We start from the raw sequence: 18,627 nt of genomic DNA on the forward strand, positions 1-18,627 counted from the left end.
TTCCGTGTGAAATTTGCTAAAAATGGCAAAAAAAAAAAAAGACCACCAGAAACGTTTCTATTAATTCATGGAATTAAGAATAGCTTTTTACATTTCTCCTGCCACTGCTTCCATTTGCCTTATTACTTTCATCTGAGGCCCACAAACTTGTGGCACAATCAGCAAACCCCTCAGTGGCTGTCTCATCTCTGCCCTGTTTGATTTCTCCTCTCTGAGTAAATGATTAAGTTTTCATGCATTGGTTCAGCCAAAATCTATGTTCACTCAACCACGTCCTTTATTGATTACTTCTCCTGCAAACACTGGGCCGAGTGTGATCTACATAATTGGACAGTTGTCAGGGGACAGGGGCGTTAACAGTCCTGTTTTCCCAGCTGGAAACGGGAATCACCTTGATACACAAATATTCTGCCCTCTTTCATTCCCACTCTTTGGACCGAGGAGCCCTGGTCCTCAGGATATATGTCTTTAAGTCTCCGAGGGCTGGTTGAGTGAATTTAATGATTATACCATATAATCTGATGTTGAAGTTGCACCTGTGCACTGCGTATAGGAAAACTGGAATTAATATTTGTCTAACATTTAACCTTGTGTTTGAACTTCTATAAGTAATCGGTGGCCTTTCTCTAGGAAAAAAAATTGTTTTTCCCCCTCCCAAGGACAAACTAGCTTCTAAATCTGTTGTTGCCGTCCACATCGGGAGCTCTTTCCACCCTGTATTGTTTATGGTCTAGCTGCCGCTGCACCGATAGCGTGCATTGCAGGCAGGAGCGGTGCATATCACTCACGATGAGATGGCTTTCTCCAGCATCGCTTTAGAGAAGTCCTGCAGAACTCTGGGAAATCTGTTGCTTGTCGGGGGCTGGAGAGAAGTTCAAAACACCCTGTATTCACTGGATTTACACTACTTTGGCTTTTTTCCCCTACCAAACTTCTTTTTGTACTGCTGCTTGAGTATGGTATGAATTAACTCTCCTCAGCAGCCCAAAGCTAATGTAAACTGCACTTCTGCCCAAAACACGCACACTTTTGGAAGAGCGGTAAACACACATGAGTCTAAAATAGCTAAATACCAAGATGAATTTTCTCTGTGGTTTTAAAGTGATATGTAAAGATGTCTCCTTTTTTTCTGGGATATTAGAGTACAGAAAAGAGCTTGAAAAGTTAAAATCAGTTTGACAAAATATTCTTAGCCCTAAAAATATTATATTTTATATTTCACTTTTATTTATTAGTATTTTAGTTATTGACTTATATGTTTTGTATATGTTCATTTTATTTATCAATATTTAATACTCAGTAAATTTGAATACTTTTATATTTTTTAAAATTATAATATAGTTACATTTTTTTGTTTGTTTTTTGAGACAGGATTTCTTTAGAGTTTGTCCTAGAACTTGTTCTGTAGACTAGGCTGACCTGGAAGAGATCTTCCGGGCTCTGCCTCCTGAGTGCTGGGATTAAAGGCATGCACCACCTCTACCTGGCATAATTACATAACTTAACCTTCTTTTTCTTCCTCCTAAACCTTCTCATGTACCACCAAGCCCCTTGTTCTTTCATGTTCATACTCTCCTTTTGTAATTGTTGTTACATATATATGTGTGTGTGTGTGCATATATATATATATATATATATATATATATATATATATCCTTAAATACATAAATACAACCTGCTCAGTTTGTGTTACGAATCACAGACAAAGACATACAGGTAACTAAGAAGTGCTGAGATGAGAGCTGGAGAAACAGTCTTCCTCAGGGAAAAGCACGGCAATTGATTATCTAATACCAGGTGATCTTCCTGGAAATATATACATACAGACAAATATTTAAGTTAAAATAGCTAGTGCCCTTCTCCTTATATTTTAATCCGTGTTCCATGAGCAGCATAGCTTTTCCAGAGAATTGACTCTGGAAAAGAAGTCATGATTTTGGCAGGAAAAATGATGCATATGGAATTGTGAAAGGAAATAATCACAACGCTGGGGAACACTATCAGTGGTGGCACACACCTTTAATTATAGCACTCACAAAGAGACAGGCGGATCTTTGTGAGTTCGAGACCAGCCTGGCCTATAGAGTGAGCTTCAGGACAGCTAGGGCTGTTGCATAGATAAGCCCTGTCTCGAAAAAACAAACAAACAACAAACAAACAAACACCAGCTTTGGGAAACATGAAATTCCATTTTATTTCTGCTCTGTAGAGCATTAATTTACCAACAAGAAAGGTCACCTATGACAGAGTCAGCAGGGGCTGTCCTTGAGACTGACCACTTGAAGGGAACGGCCCTCCTTCTTATGCTAAGAGGAGCTGGGAATGGGAAAGGCAGATCTGCAGTTCGGAGGAAAACCAGAACACCCCAGAAGAGAGATTTGCCAAACATGTGGACAGAGCAGGTCACACCAAGTGGCGTATGAGACACACTCAGGGTAACCATTCTTTGAAAGGCAGAGCAAGACACTGAAGTGATGGAGTCCCTGTTTGTTTGTCCCTGCTGTTGGCAGCTGAGCCCTGAAATAACCACTCAGAAACTGTATTAATTAAATTACTGCTTGGCTCATTAGCTCTAGTTTCTTATTGGCTAACTCTTACATGTTAATTTAACCCATTTCTAGTAATCTGGGTACCTCCACATGGCTGTGGCTTACCGGGTAAAGTTCCAGCATCTATGTCTGGCGAGGCTCCATGGCTTCTCTCTTACCCTGCCTCCTTTCTCCCAGCATTCAGTTTGATTCCCTACCACCACCTCTATGTTGCAGGAGGTCCTCCCGCCCCTCCAACCAATAGCTGCTGTGATACCAGCCCATTGGGGCGTGGTCTCTCTCCCTTTAAAAAAGCGGCTATTTCCTCTGCTCGCTCTCTTCACTTCCTGCTCCGCCGGAGACTAGACTCCCTTCCTGGTTGTGCAGATGGCTGTTGTCTGGGACGGTGATCTGTAAGTTTTCCCCTTTAAATAAATAACACCCTATCAATCATAACTCCAAACTGGTGTGGCCTTGTTCATGACTTACGCCTTCACCTCTGTACCCTGCGCAGGCCCAAGACAGTTTCTTTATTAACCAATGGGATTCTCAGTATACAGAGGGAAATCTGCGTGCTTCTTTCTCCCAGCATTCTCTCTGTTTACTCCACCCACCTATGTTCTAACCAATAAAATGGGCCACGGCAGTTTCTTTATTATAATTAACCAATGTCCTTCCTCCATCATTTGAAGGTATGTGGATTAATATCTGGGTCTTCAGTTCAGTTCCATTGGTCCTTCTATCTGTTTTTACACCAATACCAGGCTGTTTTCAGTACTGTAGCTCTGTAGTAGAGTTTGAAGTCATGGATCTGTGATGCCTCTGTAAGTTCCTTTATTGTACAGGACTGTTTTGGCTATTCTGAGTTTTTTTAAATGCCCAACTAGCTGAAATATATCTCTATAAATCTAGAAAATCTAACTAGCATGACTACAGCTTGACTATTAAAGATAACTCTCTATTAACCTATATTTCTTAATTATACATTACACTTTTAAATGAACTACATAATCACAATACCTTAATCAAGATCAAAACTACATATACATATAACAAAATTGACTTTAAATTTGTATCAATAAACCAAGATCCACATCAATGTAAATCTCTATAGCATATCCTCCTTTAAATGTAAAAGAACATTTATAAACAATATTTGGGAATGTTTGTGTAGTTCTGTCCATACTGTTTCCTGCTGTTTTGGGGAGCTGTTAATCAGGTCTTTAATGGTATATCCTGTGTGCTAGGTTCACTTCAGTCAGCAGTTGGGCGAAGTAATTTTTTGAGGGTGTTCATGGTGACCTTTCAGGGGGATGTGGTCTATCAAACCATATTTGTCTAGAAGCAATCCACAGGTTCTTATCTTCTGCGAAAACAGAAGAACCTCTTTTCCAATGCACCATATCCTTAGACCCAAATTCTGAAGTCATAATACCTTTATAATATACATGCTGATTTGGCTTAGTATCCCATACAATGAAATGTCCCCTTGTACTTCGCTTCTTCACAGTCAAAAAATTCAAAGAAAATACAATAATATACATAATCCAGACTCTCTGTGTATACTCCATCTTTACATTGCTTATTTTTCTTTACTCCTTTTAATCTATGACTATCTGTACTTTGTCTCTTTAAAGACTACCTTTCTTAAGCATTAACTTTATTTCATGACTTTCTATATTGTTTTTCTTCTCTCTTTCGAGCCTTCGTACATTTATCCAACATTATAAACCATTTATAGGTTGTTAATGTCTGAATCTGTTTTATTGGAATCTGTAATTCTTTACTATCCAGGAGAACTTCTTAAAATGCTAAGCACTTCTTAAAAACTTAAGTTGTGCCATTAGTAGGGGTAATATAGAACCACCTGTTTGTCAGCCCAGTCTAAAACTTAATCTGTGCTATTATTATGATAAATATGGTAGTTCCTACTCAGCCTCTGCACAGTTCAGCATGGCATAGCCACTTGTGCCTCTGAGCCACATGCATTGCCCCACTTCCAGGAACGCAGGGAGTCCACATTTCCATCAAGCAAACCATAGCACTTTACTCACAAACCCCATCCAAATGCTCCGTCTCCCGCAAGAGACAGAGGTCATGCTAGCAGCATAGCCCAGAAAGCCAGCATTTTAAAACCAACACTTTTTTCCTGCTGCAGCTAAGTCAGGAAAATCTCTCTTAAAGGAGCCAGTAAACAGCAAAAATCTGTGTTGAACTATATTTTTGTGTTTAAAATTAAGCTCTCTCAGGTTTTTAAGTGGATTTAGTCCACCACATTGGTGCCAATTGTTGGAGGAGGTCTACTTGTTCATCCCAGCTGCCAGGCTAGTTTAGCTCCAAAATAACCACACAGAAATTATATTAATTAAAACACTGCTTGGCCCATTAGCCCTAACTTCTTATTGGCTAACTCTTACATCTTAGTTTAACCCATTTCTATTAATTTGTGTATTGCCACATGGCAGTGGCTTTCTGGGAAAGATTCGCCGTGTCTGATGGCTCCATGGGGACTCTTCTACTCTGCCTTTCTCCTCCCAGCTTTAGTTCTGTCTTCCCCACCTGCCTAAGTTCTGCCCTGTCAACAGGCTAAGGAAGTTTCTTTACTCATTAACCAACGAAAGCAACACACAAACAGAAGGAACTCCTATACCTAGGGTGTGGATGGGAAACTCTCTTAAGTCCACACCCTAGGTGAAGAGCTATTAATGACAGAGAAATAGGGGTTCAGTCTTCCCTAGAAGACCCAGATAGGTTACCCAATCCTAAGTGGTCATCCCTAAAAATACACAGATGAGCAATATTGGATGGACCTAGCAGGCTATGTATGCATGTATATATGTGCTTTGTATGCATGCATGTGTGTGTGTGTGTATTGTGTAAAACATTATTGAAGAGGAAGATGTTATGAATTTGGGAGGGAGTGGAGGGGACATGGAAGTAGTTGGAGTAGAGAAGGATAGGGTAGAAATGGTATATAGAATTAAAAAAATAACTTAAGTTTTTAGTTTTAATTCATCATATACCCAACAGAGATAAGCCATGTCTGGTCACCCACTGTGTGCTCTAAGTCTGACATCCTGAGCCACGTGTCTGCTAGTGCACTGCGTGTTATAAGTCTACATCCTGAGCCACGTGTCTGCTAGTGCACTGCGTGTTATAAGTCTGACATCCTGAGCCACGTGTCTGCTAGTGCACTGCGTGTTATAAGTCTGACATCCTGAGCCACGTGTCTGCTAGTGCACTGCATGTGCTGTAAGTCTAACCATCTGACCAACACCCCACACTTTTTACAGCAAAGACGCAAAATTCCTTCTTTTCACAATGACGAAATGTACACTAATGGTTTTCCATTTTATTCCAGCCAAGGACAGATGACAGAAGCAATTAAATACCTGGAAAAGGTTGTGAAAATCGCAAGGAACAACTTCCAAAGCCTCGACGTGATACGAGCAAGCACAATGCTTGGCGACATCTACAATGAAAAAGTGAGTTGTGTGTCCCTTTTTGTGGAAAAGCTTGCAGAGTTGGAAATCTCTTCTCGCTTTATGCTTGCTGACTCACTAGTCAGTGTGGAAAATGGCTGTGATTGCAGGATGTGGCACAGATACGGGCAGGGGCAGAACTAGAAATGCCTCTTTCCTACTCATCTGTGGGGAGACACCCCACATCAGCAACCACTGCCATTCAGTATTCAAGGTGACTGGATGTAGGGAGCAAGGTAAAGATTTAAATGCAAAGGCACTTTGTGGTAACTATTGACTCTTACCGGCTTACTCTGGCATTCCTCTCTCAGTCCAAATTCTCATTTCTTTTTAATCCAGTTGGGAGGCCTACCAGGCAAAGAAATGAAAATCCTAAGAATGACTCCGCAGGGAATTGAGAGTGTGGTTTTCACAGCATCCCAGGAGCCGAGATTAGTAAATGCACAGTTGTAATCCCAGTTTTACTGTCTGCGGCTGCCCAGGGTCTCCGTTAGAAATTGTATGGGAGAAGCCTGCTTCTCCGGTTATAATTGCTGTTTTGATCATGAATCAGATCCATCATTTTTTAGGGTAATTATATTCTCCAACTGTGTTTATACACTCTGTGCTAATCTGAGTGCTCGGTGATTGAAAGCATTACCGTGGAGCCCACTGTTCGGGTGACAAGCCCAGCTCCTTCACTCGTAAGATCTGGGACCTGTGACAAGTTATTTACACTTCTAGGTGCTTTGACTTTCGCATCTCGTGGGGTTATTGTAAGAATTAAATTAAGTGGCATGAAAGCAGAAGGGCAACTCCGGAAGAAAGAACCCTGAGAGGGTGCGGAAGGACCGTGGAGGGGGCAGTAATCACGAACAGGGTGCCATGGTGTATGCATATGAAAGTGTCATAGGAAACCCAGGATTTATATACCAACTAAAATGTTAATTTTTAAAAAATCAACCCCAGGGGACTTGAGAACAGGCTCAATGGTTAAGAGTCCACACATCTGGCAGCTCACAACTACCTACAGCTCCAGCTCCGTGGGGCCTGACACCATCTTCTGACCTATGCGGGCACCTACATGCAGGAGATACACATAAACTCAGGTAGTTGTGCGCACGCACACACACACACACGCACACACACACGGTAAATAAATGGCGAAGTCATTAAAGTATCTGTTTGGAAAGCACGGAGACCTGATTTCAGATCCCCAGCACCTGTGTGGGAAAGCAGTGTGTAGCGCATGCTTATAACCCCAGTGATGTGAGGGCAGGGCCAGTGGGCCAATGGAGTGCACTGGCCAGCCATGCTAGCCAGATCAGTGAGCCCAGGCTCAATGAGACAGACCCTGACTCAAAGAAAAAAAAAAAAAATAGGAAGCACTTGAGGGAGAAACTAGACATTGGCTATTGGCATCCATACATATGTACATACACAGCATGTATACATACATGAGCAGGTACACAATCCATATGAACACAAGCATGCACTCCATGCAATGTAAATGCTGAAGAGAAAAGAGGTTGACCTTGGGCTAACCCTGTGTCTCAGGCTACGACTCTGCTACTACTGTATGATGTCTGTGGTCTTCTGTTCCAGAGCCTCTGGGAGTCTATCTCACTCCAAGTCTCCTAGATTCAAAGTAGTTGTAACAGTCCAATCCACACTCTTAACCACTACCATAATTTTTAGTAAAATGAGTTTCAAATGAATACAAATTCATGAACGTAGTGTTTTGTTTGGTTTCTGCTCTGAGGAAAATTTCTGCAAGCAAGTCCTGGCCTCCCATTCCTCTCAGCTACCTGTGGCTCCCCTAGCTCCTTTGCTCTCCACAGGAGAAGAAGCCACCATCGCAAAAGTGACTCTAAAGGGAATTTATAATGGGTTTCTCAAAGCACAAAGCCACCAGGATTAGTCAATGTGCTGACAGTGACGCCATTTCTTTCCTTGCCCAGAGACTGCTGTTGAGACCCTGGGGAAGGGGCTCACAGTCTCAAGGCCTCCTGTCCCCTTAGTTTCCCACTTCACCTCCTTCACCTTTCCCCTGCTTTCCTGCCTTCTCCTTCGGGGCCTCCCATCCTTGCCCTCACCTTGGCCGACTCCCACTCTGTTTCTCCTTTTTCCACCTTCCATATCCGTCCCCGGGACTTTCTTCTCTTATGCTTCACCCACCACCTCTACCTCCCGCACCACTTCTGCTCTGTTGGTCCCCAGAATGGGGTTTTGTTTAATTTTCAAGATAAAGCGGTAGTGCACAGCCATGCCAAGACTGTTCTAGAGAAGCTTGCATCAAAGAGGGGATGCACCCCACACGAGCTGAATTGACAACTGACTCCTTAAAAGGATGACTCTTCAGAAATACAGCAAAGCACACATTGCTACAGCTTTCCTATCCTACCAAACAACACACTGAACACCCATATTCCACATGACAGCAATGCCAAGGGTCCACCTGTTTCCCTCATGACCGAAAGAAAAGAAAAATGAGACAAACAGAAATACTAACTTTATGCTTTCATTTTCCCAAATTTTGTCAAGGGTTTTTAATGTCACTAGTGTGATTTATTCTCTGGTGTTTGATTCTTGAACAGTTTACCTTGCAAATACTATAACAACTAAAAGTTAATTTTTGCCCATTTATTCTCATTATAAAATTTGGAAGATTCTGGACATTCATTTCATCTTTTTATATATGTGTACATATATATGCTTTATATATATTTATATATACATATATAGTTTATTCAGAGAAAGAGATAGATAGACAGACAGACAGACTGACGGATGATGGGTGGATGGTGGATGGATGGATGGATAGATAGATAAGCAGGTAGACAGACAAATAGACACTATATTAATTACTTTTCTGTTGCTGTGATAAACGCCATGACCAAGATAGATTATAGAAGAAAGGGTTTATGTGGGGTTATGGTTCCAGAGGTATATGAGTCTGCTGCCATCATGGTGGGAGGCATGGCAGCAGATCTGTGTGGCAGCTAGATCAGAAGGTTGAGAGCTCATGTACGAGACCAAAAGCAGGAAGCCCAGAGCAAACTGAGAATTGTGTCTGAGTAAAGACTCAGCAAACTGAGTCCTTGAACACACAAAACCCACCCATGGTGATGCACTCCCTCCATTGAGGCCACACCTCCCAAGCCTCCTAAACAGCAGCACCCACTAGGAACTAAGCATCCTGAGCCAATGCCTGGGGCATTCTCATTCACACCATCAGTGAAAGACAGACAGATAGTTCAAATACACAAGTTGATACAATACTTTGGTAAATAGTCTTAATGACAATGACAAATAATGTAACACTGAGCACATAATTTTATAAGCACGTGTACTTCAAAACAAAGCTTGATCTGCTTCTCAAATTGTTAAAGCTACATTTAATATTTCCTCATTGCCACTCCTCATGCTGTCGTCATTTCAAAGCGTTCTTCTGGCGATGGCTCAGGCTAACTTGAATTTGTCCCATCATTCCTTCTCGGGAGTGATACTTCTCAGTGCAGTTTGAAAGGTAGTAGGTCTAACAAAGGAGATTAATTAGAACTGAGTGATGGCTGCTATTTTAATTTTCTCTAAATTCTGCAGAATCTCTTTCTATGAAAACATTGACAATAAATAACTTAATACCTCTACACTTGGTGGCTGCGGACAGTTCGCAATTATTTTAAGTGCTGCTATAGTAGTTGCACAGCTGAATAATCCCGTAAGCTACTTGTAAAAGTAGGAATGAATGCCTTCATGGAGGGAGGTTATAGCAAGGCAAAGAGGATATACCCTGGGTTTTGTCCACCTGATTTTGAAATGTGCCCAGTTGATAATTAATTAAGACATTGGGTGAGTTAGTTCCCAGTTTTCTCACCTACTTGGCAGTAACAAGAAAACTTAACGCTAGAGGCAAGCACCTATACCTGCTATGACATCTGAGCAGCCCTAATAAGTGATTTTCTACATATTTAAGACATCTATTAGAAAACAGTACTTAAAATGTTAGGATAAGTTATTACACTTGAATTGAAATGTTTTAAGGTTTTGGATTTTCATACAAACCTTAAAATGCTAAGTGATTAAATGTTTCCTGCAATGTTGGCACATTCATTGAGTAACCAGAGTGTGGCCGATATTCAGAGAATACCTAAGGGGGTGTATGAAGGGTGGAGCGGTGGCTTAGTGGAGGAGCACACACGGCTCTTCCAGAGAACATGAATTAGGATCCCATAGCCAACGAGCAAACTCCTGTAACTCCAACTCCAGGGAGATCCAATGCCTCTGGCATCTGCACTCATGTGCAGTTCCATACATCCATGTCCACCCCACATACACACACACACACACACACACACACGCACACACACGCACACATACACACACACACACGCACACACGCACACGCTGGGTTGGGCATCGTAAGATAAGCATGGAGCACCTGATAGAGTTCCCATTGCACACTGAGTACATAATCACTGTCTGCTCCTTGATATATCAAGCTCCTCCCTCTTCCTCAAGCCCAGATTCACAGCCCTTTGGCGGTTTGACATACTCACCCCGATCTCTTTAGATATAAACTATTACTGCCAAGCCAATTCATCTTCTCTCCCTTAAATTCTACTTCTCTGCCAAATACACAACTCCAAATCCTTGCCCCCCCCCAAGCTTCTAGCCTTGAGCATCCATGCATCTGCTCACTTTGCACCTGCACCAGATCCCTAGTAGGCACGACAAACATAACACAATAATAAACACCGCTTTATCCATCGTCCCCTAGTAGACTCGGCAAACATAATAATAACCACCACTTTATCCATTGTCCTCTAGTAGACACAGCAAACATAATAATAAACACCACTTTATCCATCATTCCTGTTGTTCAAAGTCCGCCAGCCATTTTCATCCATCCCAGATGTGCCCACTCCAGTAAGCCTGTCCGTGGCAGAAGGCATAAGCTACGTCCTCACCCTGTCCTCACCCGACCTCTGACCTCAGCGCTCCCTGATCTCTCCTTCACCAACTCCACCACAGCCAGACTTCTCAGTAGTTGTCACACATTCAAGGCTAGTTCTGACTGAGCGTGGGAGCCTCAGCTGGAAGGTTCTCCCTGGACTGTTCTCCAGTCTCAGTTTTACTTTCTTGCCATTTGGAACTCTGTGTAGTTCTGTGTGCTGCTGGTATCAAACCCATGGGGGAGGAAAACTGATTCTTGAATATTGTCCTCTGACCTCCCCAAGTGTGCCATGACATGTGTAAGCCCACACTCACACACAAGCACATCACACATGGGCACACACACACACTCAGAGAGAGAGAGATTATTTACCCTTAGGAAACACCCATTTTTTTTTTTTACTTTGCGTGTTAGATCTCTAAGAAACAGAATACACACGAAAATTCTATTATGAGCTTTGTTTCATTATCTATGATGTCACTGAGATCGTACCCTGGAACTGTCAGAGATTTCAGAGCGCTGGTTGGAGTTGCCTTCTCACGGATGGATTAATGAATATATAATTTGCTGCACAGCTTCAAGTTTATATTTAAGATTGTCAGAACCGATTTCTAGAATAATTCGAAATTTATAATAGAGATGACTTGGAAACAAAGATGAACTTTAGAAGGTTATACAGAATTTGAGGAGATATTACATTTATTGAGTAAACTTTTTTTAAGGATTAAGAATGTGGAAATACAATAGATACTAAAGAAAACTCATTCCCAAAAGGTATGTGAAAAAAAGATAGTATCTGAAAAGAACAACTATTGTATTTACTTGACTGTATGTTAGAGACATCTTGATTGTAGTTTATGACAGTTGTTTGTGGTTAGTTTGAAGGGAAGACAACCACCTAATGATATTCCTGTTTTAGGCAGAAAAAGCACTTGGCTTCAATAAGGCCCAGTCACCATTTTAGGTGGTACTGCGTCCTCTAAAATCAAGCCACCTGTCCCTCTTTCTCTTGGTGCTGAGTCCACTGGTGCCATGCAGGCTCTCACGCATAGCGGCTGCCTCACGACTCAGCCGATGAATGGCGGTTCATCTCAACCTATGTCGGGTAAATCATTCTGGAATTTAAATATGTGCCCATTTGTTTATAGCCCTTGATTTACCAGACTCAAACTCCCAACCTAATCAATAAACAGCCCAAAACTCAGAAATATAACAGGAGCAATTAGATGCTTCAGTTTCTGTTTTTTTTTTTTAACAAGGCTATCCTTGACCAAATTGTGCTTTTTTGTGTGTAGTTTTCCTTTCTCATTGGTATCTATCAAGGATGTCTGTATCTTCATTATCTTTATTATGTGTCGTAGTTCTCAATCATATATAATTGGAACAGATACCACCTTTCATTTGTTTTAATTAAATAATCTTTTCTCATTATAAACCTTTTTATGATTAAAAAGAATTGCTTACAGCATCAAATAATAACTATTACTTATACAATATGAAGGTGCTTCCCATCAATGAGCAAATTTGATAGAAGGAATTCTTTGACTAGGGAGTTCACGTAGACTGCCCTATGGACAGGACGTGCAGTGTTGCATTGCTGCGTGGGAGAGGAACCGCTCATCACGCTGTCAGGTATCTCTTATTCAATCAGTGTGACCACTCATGCAACTGCTCCACTGCACAGACAGCCTCGGAGCTGAAGCTTCACCCCATCTGTGCAGGTGTGCCCACCCCATCTGTGCAGGTGTGCGGCATGGAGATGTATCCATGGTGATTTGAATTACCACTTCTTTTGACAAAGTGTGGGAATATGGCTAAAAATTTTATTGTAAAAATATTCCTCTCCTGTGAAAGTTTCTTTTGAAAGGAGTATTCAACGATGTTTTAAATATCTCTATTTTGTCTGTGTGTGTCTGAGTGCTCAAATGTAGGGGGCACAGCTGTGTGAATAAACAAGCATGTATCTGCAGAAGCATGTAGAGATGAGAGGTTGAAGTCATGTGTCTTGCTCAACCCCTCTCACCTTTGCTTTGTTCTAGCCATATTACAATGACATGTTTTTTTTATTTTTATTTATTTATTTATTTATTTATTTATTTATTTATTTATTTATTTATTTATTAAAGATTTGTGTCTCTTCCCCGCCACCACCTCCCATTTCCCTCCCCCAATCAAGTCCCCCTCCCTCGTTAGCCCAAAGAGCAATCAGGGTTCCCTGCCCTGTGGGAAGTCCAAGGACCACCCACCTCCATCCAGGTCTAGTAAGGTGAGCATCCAAACTGCCTAGGCTCCCACAAAGCCAGTTCGTGCAGTAGGAACAAAAACCCATTGCCATTGTTCTTGAGTTCTCAGTAGTCCTCATTGTCCGCTATGTTCAGCGAGTCCGGTTTTATCCCAGGCTTTTTCAGATCCAGGCCAGCTGGCCTTGGTGAGTTCCCGATAGAACATCCCCATTGTCTCAGTGTGTGGGTGCACCCCTAGCAGAAGGAGAGAGAGCACAAGCAAGGAACTCAATGACATGTTTTAAATCTAGACTCTCTTGTGTTTTTAGCTAAACGGCAGCAGGTGCATCTAAGAAAAGAGAAGCAGTGACCAGAGTTGGCAGAGAGATGTGTCTGTCAGTTGTGGCCACTAGTTTGGCGCCAAGGGCCTTCCTGCTACAAATGAAAACAAAAGACAATTAAATACATTTCACTGGATAAATACAATGGTATAATTAGTAAAACTGTGTTGAAACTGTGTCTACTTCCTTCCGCTGCTGCTATGCACTTCAGTGTTTCAGCCACAGATGCAGATTTTTAACCAAATTAATCTCAAGGTTCTGACCATCACGTGAGCTCTGCTTACGGAAGACAGCCTTTTCTGATGAAAGAAACGGGTGTGCCGAGGTGAGGCGAGCAAGTCTGTGAGATGGGCGAGGTAAGAAATAAAACAGCCTTCTCTCTTTCTCGCTAGGGGCAGTACAGCAAGGCTTCCGAGTACTTCCAGCAAGCTTTCAGCACCACTGTGGAGCTCATGAAAACAGCGCTGATGGATGAAACCAAAGTTCATTATGGGATAGCCAGAGCCCATCAGCTGATGCTGACCATGACGGGTTACATAGAGTCTGCAGATGTGGACAGCCTCAACTGCCTGCTGTCCTGGAAGGAAAGCAGAACGCAAATCAAATATGACCCCGTTCTGGGTAAGACTGGCTTTAAGATTTTGCATCCTTCTTAGTAGCCAAGGTATTTGTGTTGGAAATGTTTATTCGCACGTTACTGACTTGAATTTGCTTGGTAATTTTGTTCTTGTTCTTTGGTTACTGCATTAGAAGCTGGGTGAGCTCTCCTGCTGTATCTTACTGGCAGTGTTTAAGAGAAGCACAAAACAGCGGGAATGATGTGTCGGCCAATCATTCTCCACTTTTGAGCAGGAACTTCCCAGTAATCTTCAAGGCCACACTCTGTACCGACAGGTTGTAAGGAACAATTTACAAGGAGTAAGGCGCGTGAAATCAGCTTGTGCTTTCTAGTAGTATCTGGTCGGACGGTGCACAGATGAGAGCAAGCACAGACATGCAGCTTAAATAATGTGCTTCACGGATAGTGGTTAATGTTACTTGTATTGTTTTGAGTTTGGAAAATATTTTATAGCAATGCCCCTTAAACTATTTTTTCTTATAAATAATTATACCATATTTTATTATAACCAGCCAGATTAGTATAAGGGTCAGCTTTGTGTTTTAGCTTCATTCGACTTTAGCTGACTTCAGGTCACCAAGCTTGGTGGGAAGCACATTTACCCACTGAGCCATCTTGCCCACCCTGAATACCAAACTTTTTTTTAAACTCATTGTTAGATCCTTGAGAGCTCATTCCACATCTTGGAATTACCTTCATCTTAGATTTTCATGTTTTCTGCCCAGAATACCAGGAAATGACCCATGTCAGCTGTCATACACTGAAAAGGGTCAGCCAGCAATTCAGTGTCTCAGTTTGTCTTGAATAAACTCTTATCCTATGATACTGTGAGAAAAACTCTCTTGCGGGGAGAAAGGCCAGAAAAGCCACGTTCTGATGGGTTCCAGGTGTGTCTCTCAGTGCCTAGTGTGCAGCTTCTGAAAACCCTTCTGCTTTTGCTCATCCGTACCGCTTACATTTGTGGCTCTTTGGTTTCTCAAGAGCTAAATTTTCTTCTGAAGGGCTTGGGAGCAACATCCATTTTCCTCTGTGCTTCAGACACTAACGCTTATGGTCTGCACAGGCGGGGAGTGCTGGAGAAATCACAACCGGCACTGCTTCATCTCACGTGACTCAGCTCTGCAGGGGTGAGTGTCTTCCCTGCAGAAGTAAAATGTAGACAAGTGTAAATACTGAGTTCTCGGTCTGCTGACACCGTTCACGCTGTATCTTTTCTTCTTGGGAATAAAACCCACAGGAAACTATTTGACACGTGTGACTGTTTGCACATGTGCATTCGTAGGTCAAAGTGCACTAAAATCTGACGTAAGACACCCCGTTTTCACTCTGCTCAAAACTCCTCCCTTGCTCTTCTCTGGGTTCTGGATAAAGGCTTCTTGACCTTCCTGACTGGGTTCTTTCCCGACTGCTGCCCTACACACACTCCACCCAGCACTGCCCACATGGTGTCCCAGTGACCTCCTTCCTTCCACCTCAGTTCAGCCAGGTCCTTAGTCAGGATGCCTGAGGCCCCTACCACTTGAAAATGCTCTCTTCTCTGATCTCAGTGGCTGTCATTTATTTCTCTGCTATCATTTATTTTTCTGCAAGTTGTTTCATTTCGTTTTCTACCACGACCATCTTTTTAATCGCCTTAGCTGCTCAGTTGAGAGCGTGGGTCTCTCAAACACACATTCTTGGTATTTTCTAAGAAGGAAGATATGATATTTGACATCTACAAGTTGCCAAGTAAATGCTTAAATCAAACAGAATCCAAGATGAGTAAGCCCAACCACAAGCTAGTTTGCACTAACCATGTTTTAAGCTTGTGTGCGATGTGTCCTTGGGAAGCATATGATACCACACTATTTGGATTACTATCCAATTATCACATGAGTGAAGGATGGTGCTCACCAAACACAATGTTGACAAAATGGAAAAGTACAAAAATATTATTTGGAAATATGAGCTTTTAAGTTTTCAACTCCCACCTTCCTTGTGGGATGAGGCATCTTTAATCTTGTTATTGAGGGTCCCCTGTATTCAGAGAAAAAAAAAACAGATCAAAGATCAAAAAGCTATATTATTAAAGCTATGCGTGTGTTATTGGCACCTCAGAGACTTCCACCCTCCAAACAAATCGTTAGCTCAAAGAACTGCCAATATTCTTGTAAGCAGAGAGCATGCCCCTAAGGGAACTGAGCAGTGAGAACACTGAGGTCCCCAGATGAAATGGAACAGTGACTCACCAGCAACCCACGGTCATCTTTGTTCCTCTCGGAGGAAGCACGCAAGAACAGGCACCTTCAGACTCTTCTAATACCGGGATGGTGAAAGTGACTCATACAGCCTGCCCTCCCCTCCCGACATTGAGTCTCCCAAATTTAAAAGTTGAGGGGGGAAAATCAAGTTTATTACACCTCACCAAAACAACTCGATGCTGAAGCAACTCCAATTGTTTGGTTCTGGAAGGCTCAGGGGCCTATGACCTTCTCCTGAATTCTCCAGAGTATTGTTTGCTCCCCAAACCCAAGACATCTTCCCAATCAAGGAAATGTATGTTTTTATAGAAAATGTAATTCACATTGTAACCACATACACAGCGACATAGAAAGAAATGCTTTTCCCATTCATATTAACAGCGGTGTTAATCCAGGCATGTGATTCTGCCCATTTAAGTGGCAATGTCATGAACTCCATCACTAGGGAGAACTGTTTCAGTGGCAGGATCTCGATCCACTTTCTCATTGAGGCCAAAGGCAAATTACATCAGAGAAAGAAACCAGATGAGCACACCAGCCGGTTGGAATGCGAGGACACAGTTCTCAGTGAGATGTTATGTGAAGGCTTACAGGGATGGGAAAACCATCATCTTGATTTTATGGCTCCTGCAATATTCTTCAAGAAACGCCATGACTTGGTCTCAGTTTTGCCTCTACATTGGCTTCACATGGCATGAATTGTTTAGTACTAAGCCATTGCTACTGTAGACTTTGCTTGCATTTTTTCTCAGTCATGAGCTTACCTCACCGTTTTAAAGAAATAAAAAGTTCATCTTCATAAGCAAGCCCTCATACTCTACTGTGACTGGATACCTTTCCTATAGCTTAATAACCATAAATATGAAGAGAAAATAATGAAATTATCCAATAGGCTAGCAAGCAAGCTTTAAGAAATACAAACACTTTTATTGAATTTGCTTTTTTGACAGTTTCATACATGTACCTGGTATATCTTGATTATTGTTACCCCACCCTTTCTGAATTCCTACCTAGCCCCTTTGTGCCTCTCCTGCCTACAAGTCCCTCTCCCCTTTAGTGTCTTTTTGTTTTGTGACCCACTGAGATTAACTAGGGCCTTCTCTGTGATGGTGAGTTTGGGACTAACTCTGGAGCCCAGTGGACTTATCAATGGCTAACTAACTGCAAATGATGTCTTCCCCTCGCCACAGCATCCATCAGTAACCAGTAGTTCAGGGGGGGAAGGTAGGACCTTCCCAAGCCCTATTGAATCCGTGTACCTGTTGACGGGCCCAGTGCACTCAGGCAAAGCTTCTGTGAGATCATGATCGTCATGCCAGAAGCCAGCATTTCACAGCCCCTCTTCCTGTTTTCTTGTTTCTACATTTTTTTCTACCCCCTCTTCTGCTATGTTCCCTAAACCATTGTGGCAGTGGTATAAATGTCTTGTTTAAGGCTAAGCATTCAACGGTCTCTTATTCTCAGCATCTTGAGCAGCCAGGCTTCTCTGTATTCACCATCACTCATTACAAAGAGAAGCATCTCTGATTAAGACTGAGTTAGCACTTGTATATGGGCATAAACATACATACTCAGAAAGCAGTGTGATGTTACGATAAACTAAAGAAGAGTAATAAACAGAAGTTCCCCAGTAGAGTTGAAGACTTCATCAACCATGAGTTTTGTTTTTTATTTGTTTGCTTATTTGATTTTTTTTTTACTGCATTTACATTATCAGGCAAGGATTCCATACGAGGGTCAAGCCTCATATCTACTCAAAGAGCATTTGGCTACTCTATAACAGTCATGCCATTATTGCTTCAGTAGGCACACCTTGTCTGGCTGGATGATATTGTGGTTTTTAGGATTCACACCTGGGTGAAACAGTTGATGCCATTTCTCCCCAAGCAGCCTGCAACAAACACCATGAAAACTAGTCATCAGTGGGGAAGCTTCCTCTTCAGTTCCAGCTTGGTCGCTCTGTCCTCTCATCAAGAGATGTGCTACCTTCAGCAGTGGGGCCTTATCACCTAGTTCTGGTGAGAAAGTACAGGTGACAGGACTTGTTGGATAATCTTGTGAACTTGCCATACCAGAGCTCATAAAGAGGCACCTTACACTCAGTCCTGGGATCTTTGATAAGCTATGGCTTTTAGGAGAAGACATATAGGATCTCAGTCTCCATCCCCATATAGGTTTCCATATTGCTTAGCCTACTCTGACTCCAGAAGCCCCAGGACCCTTTTCAATATCTTCCAGGACTGAAGCAGTAAGGGTGCT

At 42.1% G+C, this 18,627-nt stretch overlaps 1 protein-coding gene across 2 annotated transcripts in view; it reads left to right on the forward strand.

Moving 5' to 3' along the window:
* Ttc29 (tetratricopeptide repeat domain 29) overlaps nucleotides 1-18,627 on the forward strand; it is a 183,190-nt gene that overhangs the window by 102,411 nt on the left and 62,152 nt on the right. For both annotated transcript variants that reach the window (XM_050161518.1, XM_050161519.1), the window contains exons 10-11: nucleotides 5,890-6,013; nucleotides 13,902-14,130. In XM_050161518.1, the coding sequence (XP_050017475.1) occupies nucleotides 5,890-6,013; nucleotides 13,902-14,130 (353 nt within the window). The remainder of the gene's footprint in view (nucleotides 1-5,889; nucleotides 6,014-13,901; nucleotides 14,131-18,627) is intronic.

This window comes from Alexandromys fortis, unplaced genomic scaffold (genome assembly GCF_014885135.2).
Source record: "Alexandromys fortis isolate MF-2015 unplaced genomic scaffold, M_Fortis_MF-2015_v1.1 scaffold_127, whole genome shotgun sequence".
NCBI classification, from domain to species: domain Eukaryota; kingdom Metazoa; phylum Chordata; class Mammalia; order Rodentia; family Cricetidae; genus Alexandromys; species Alexandromys fortis.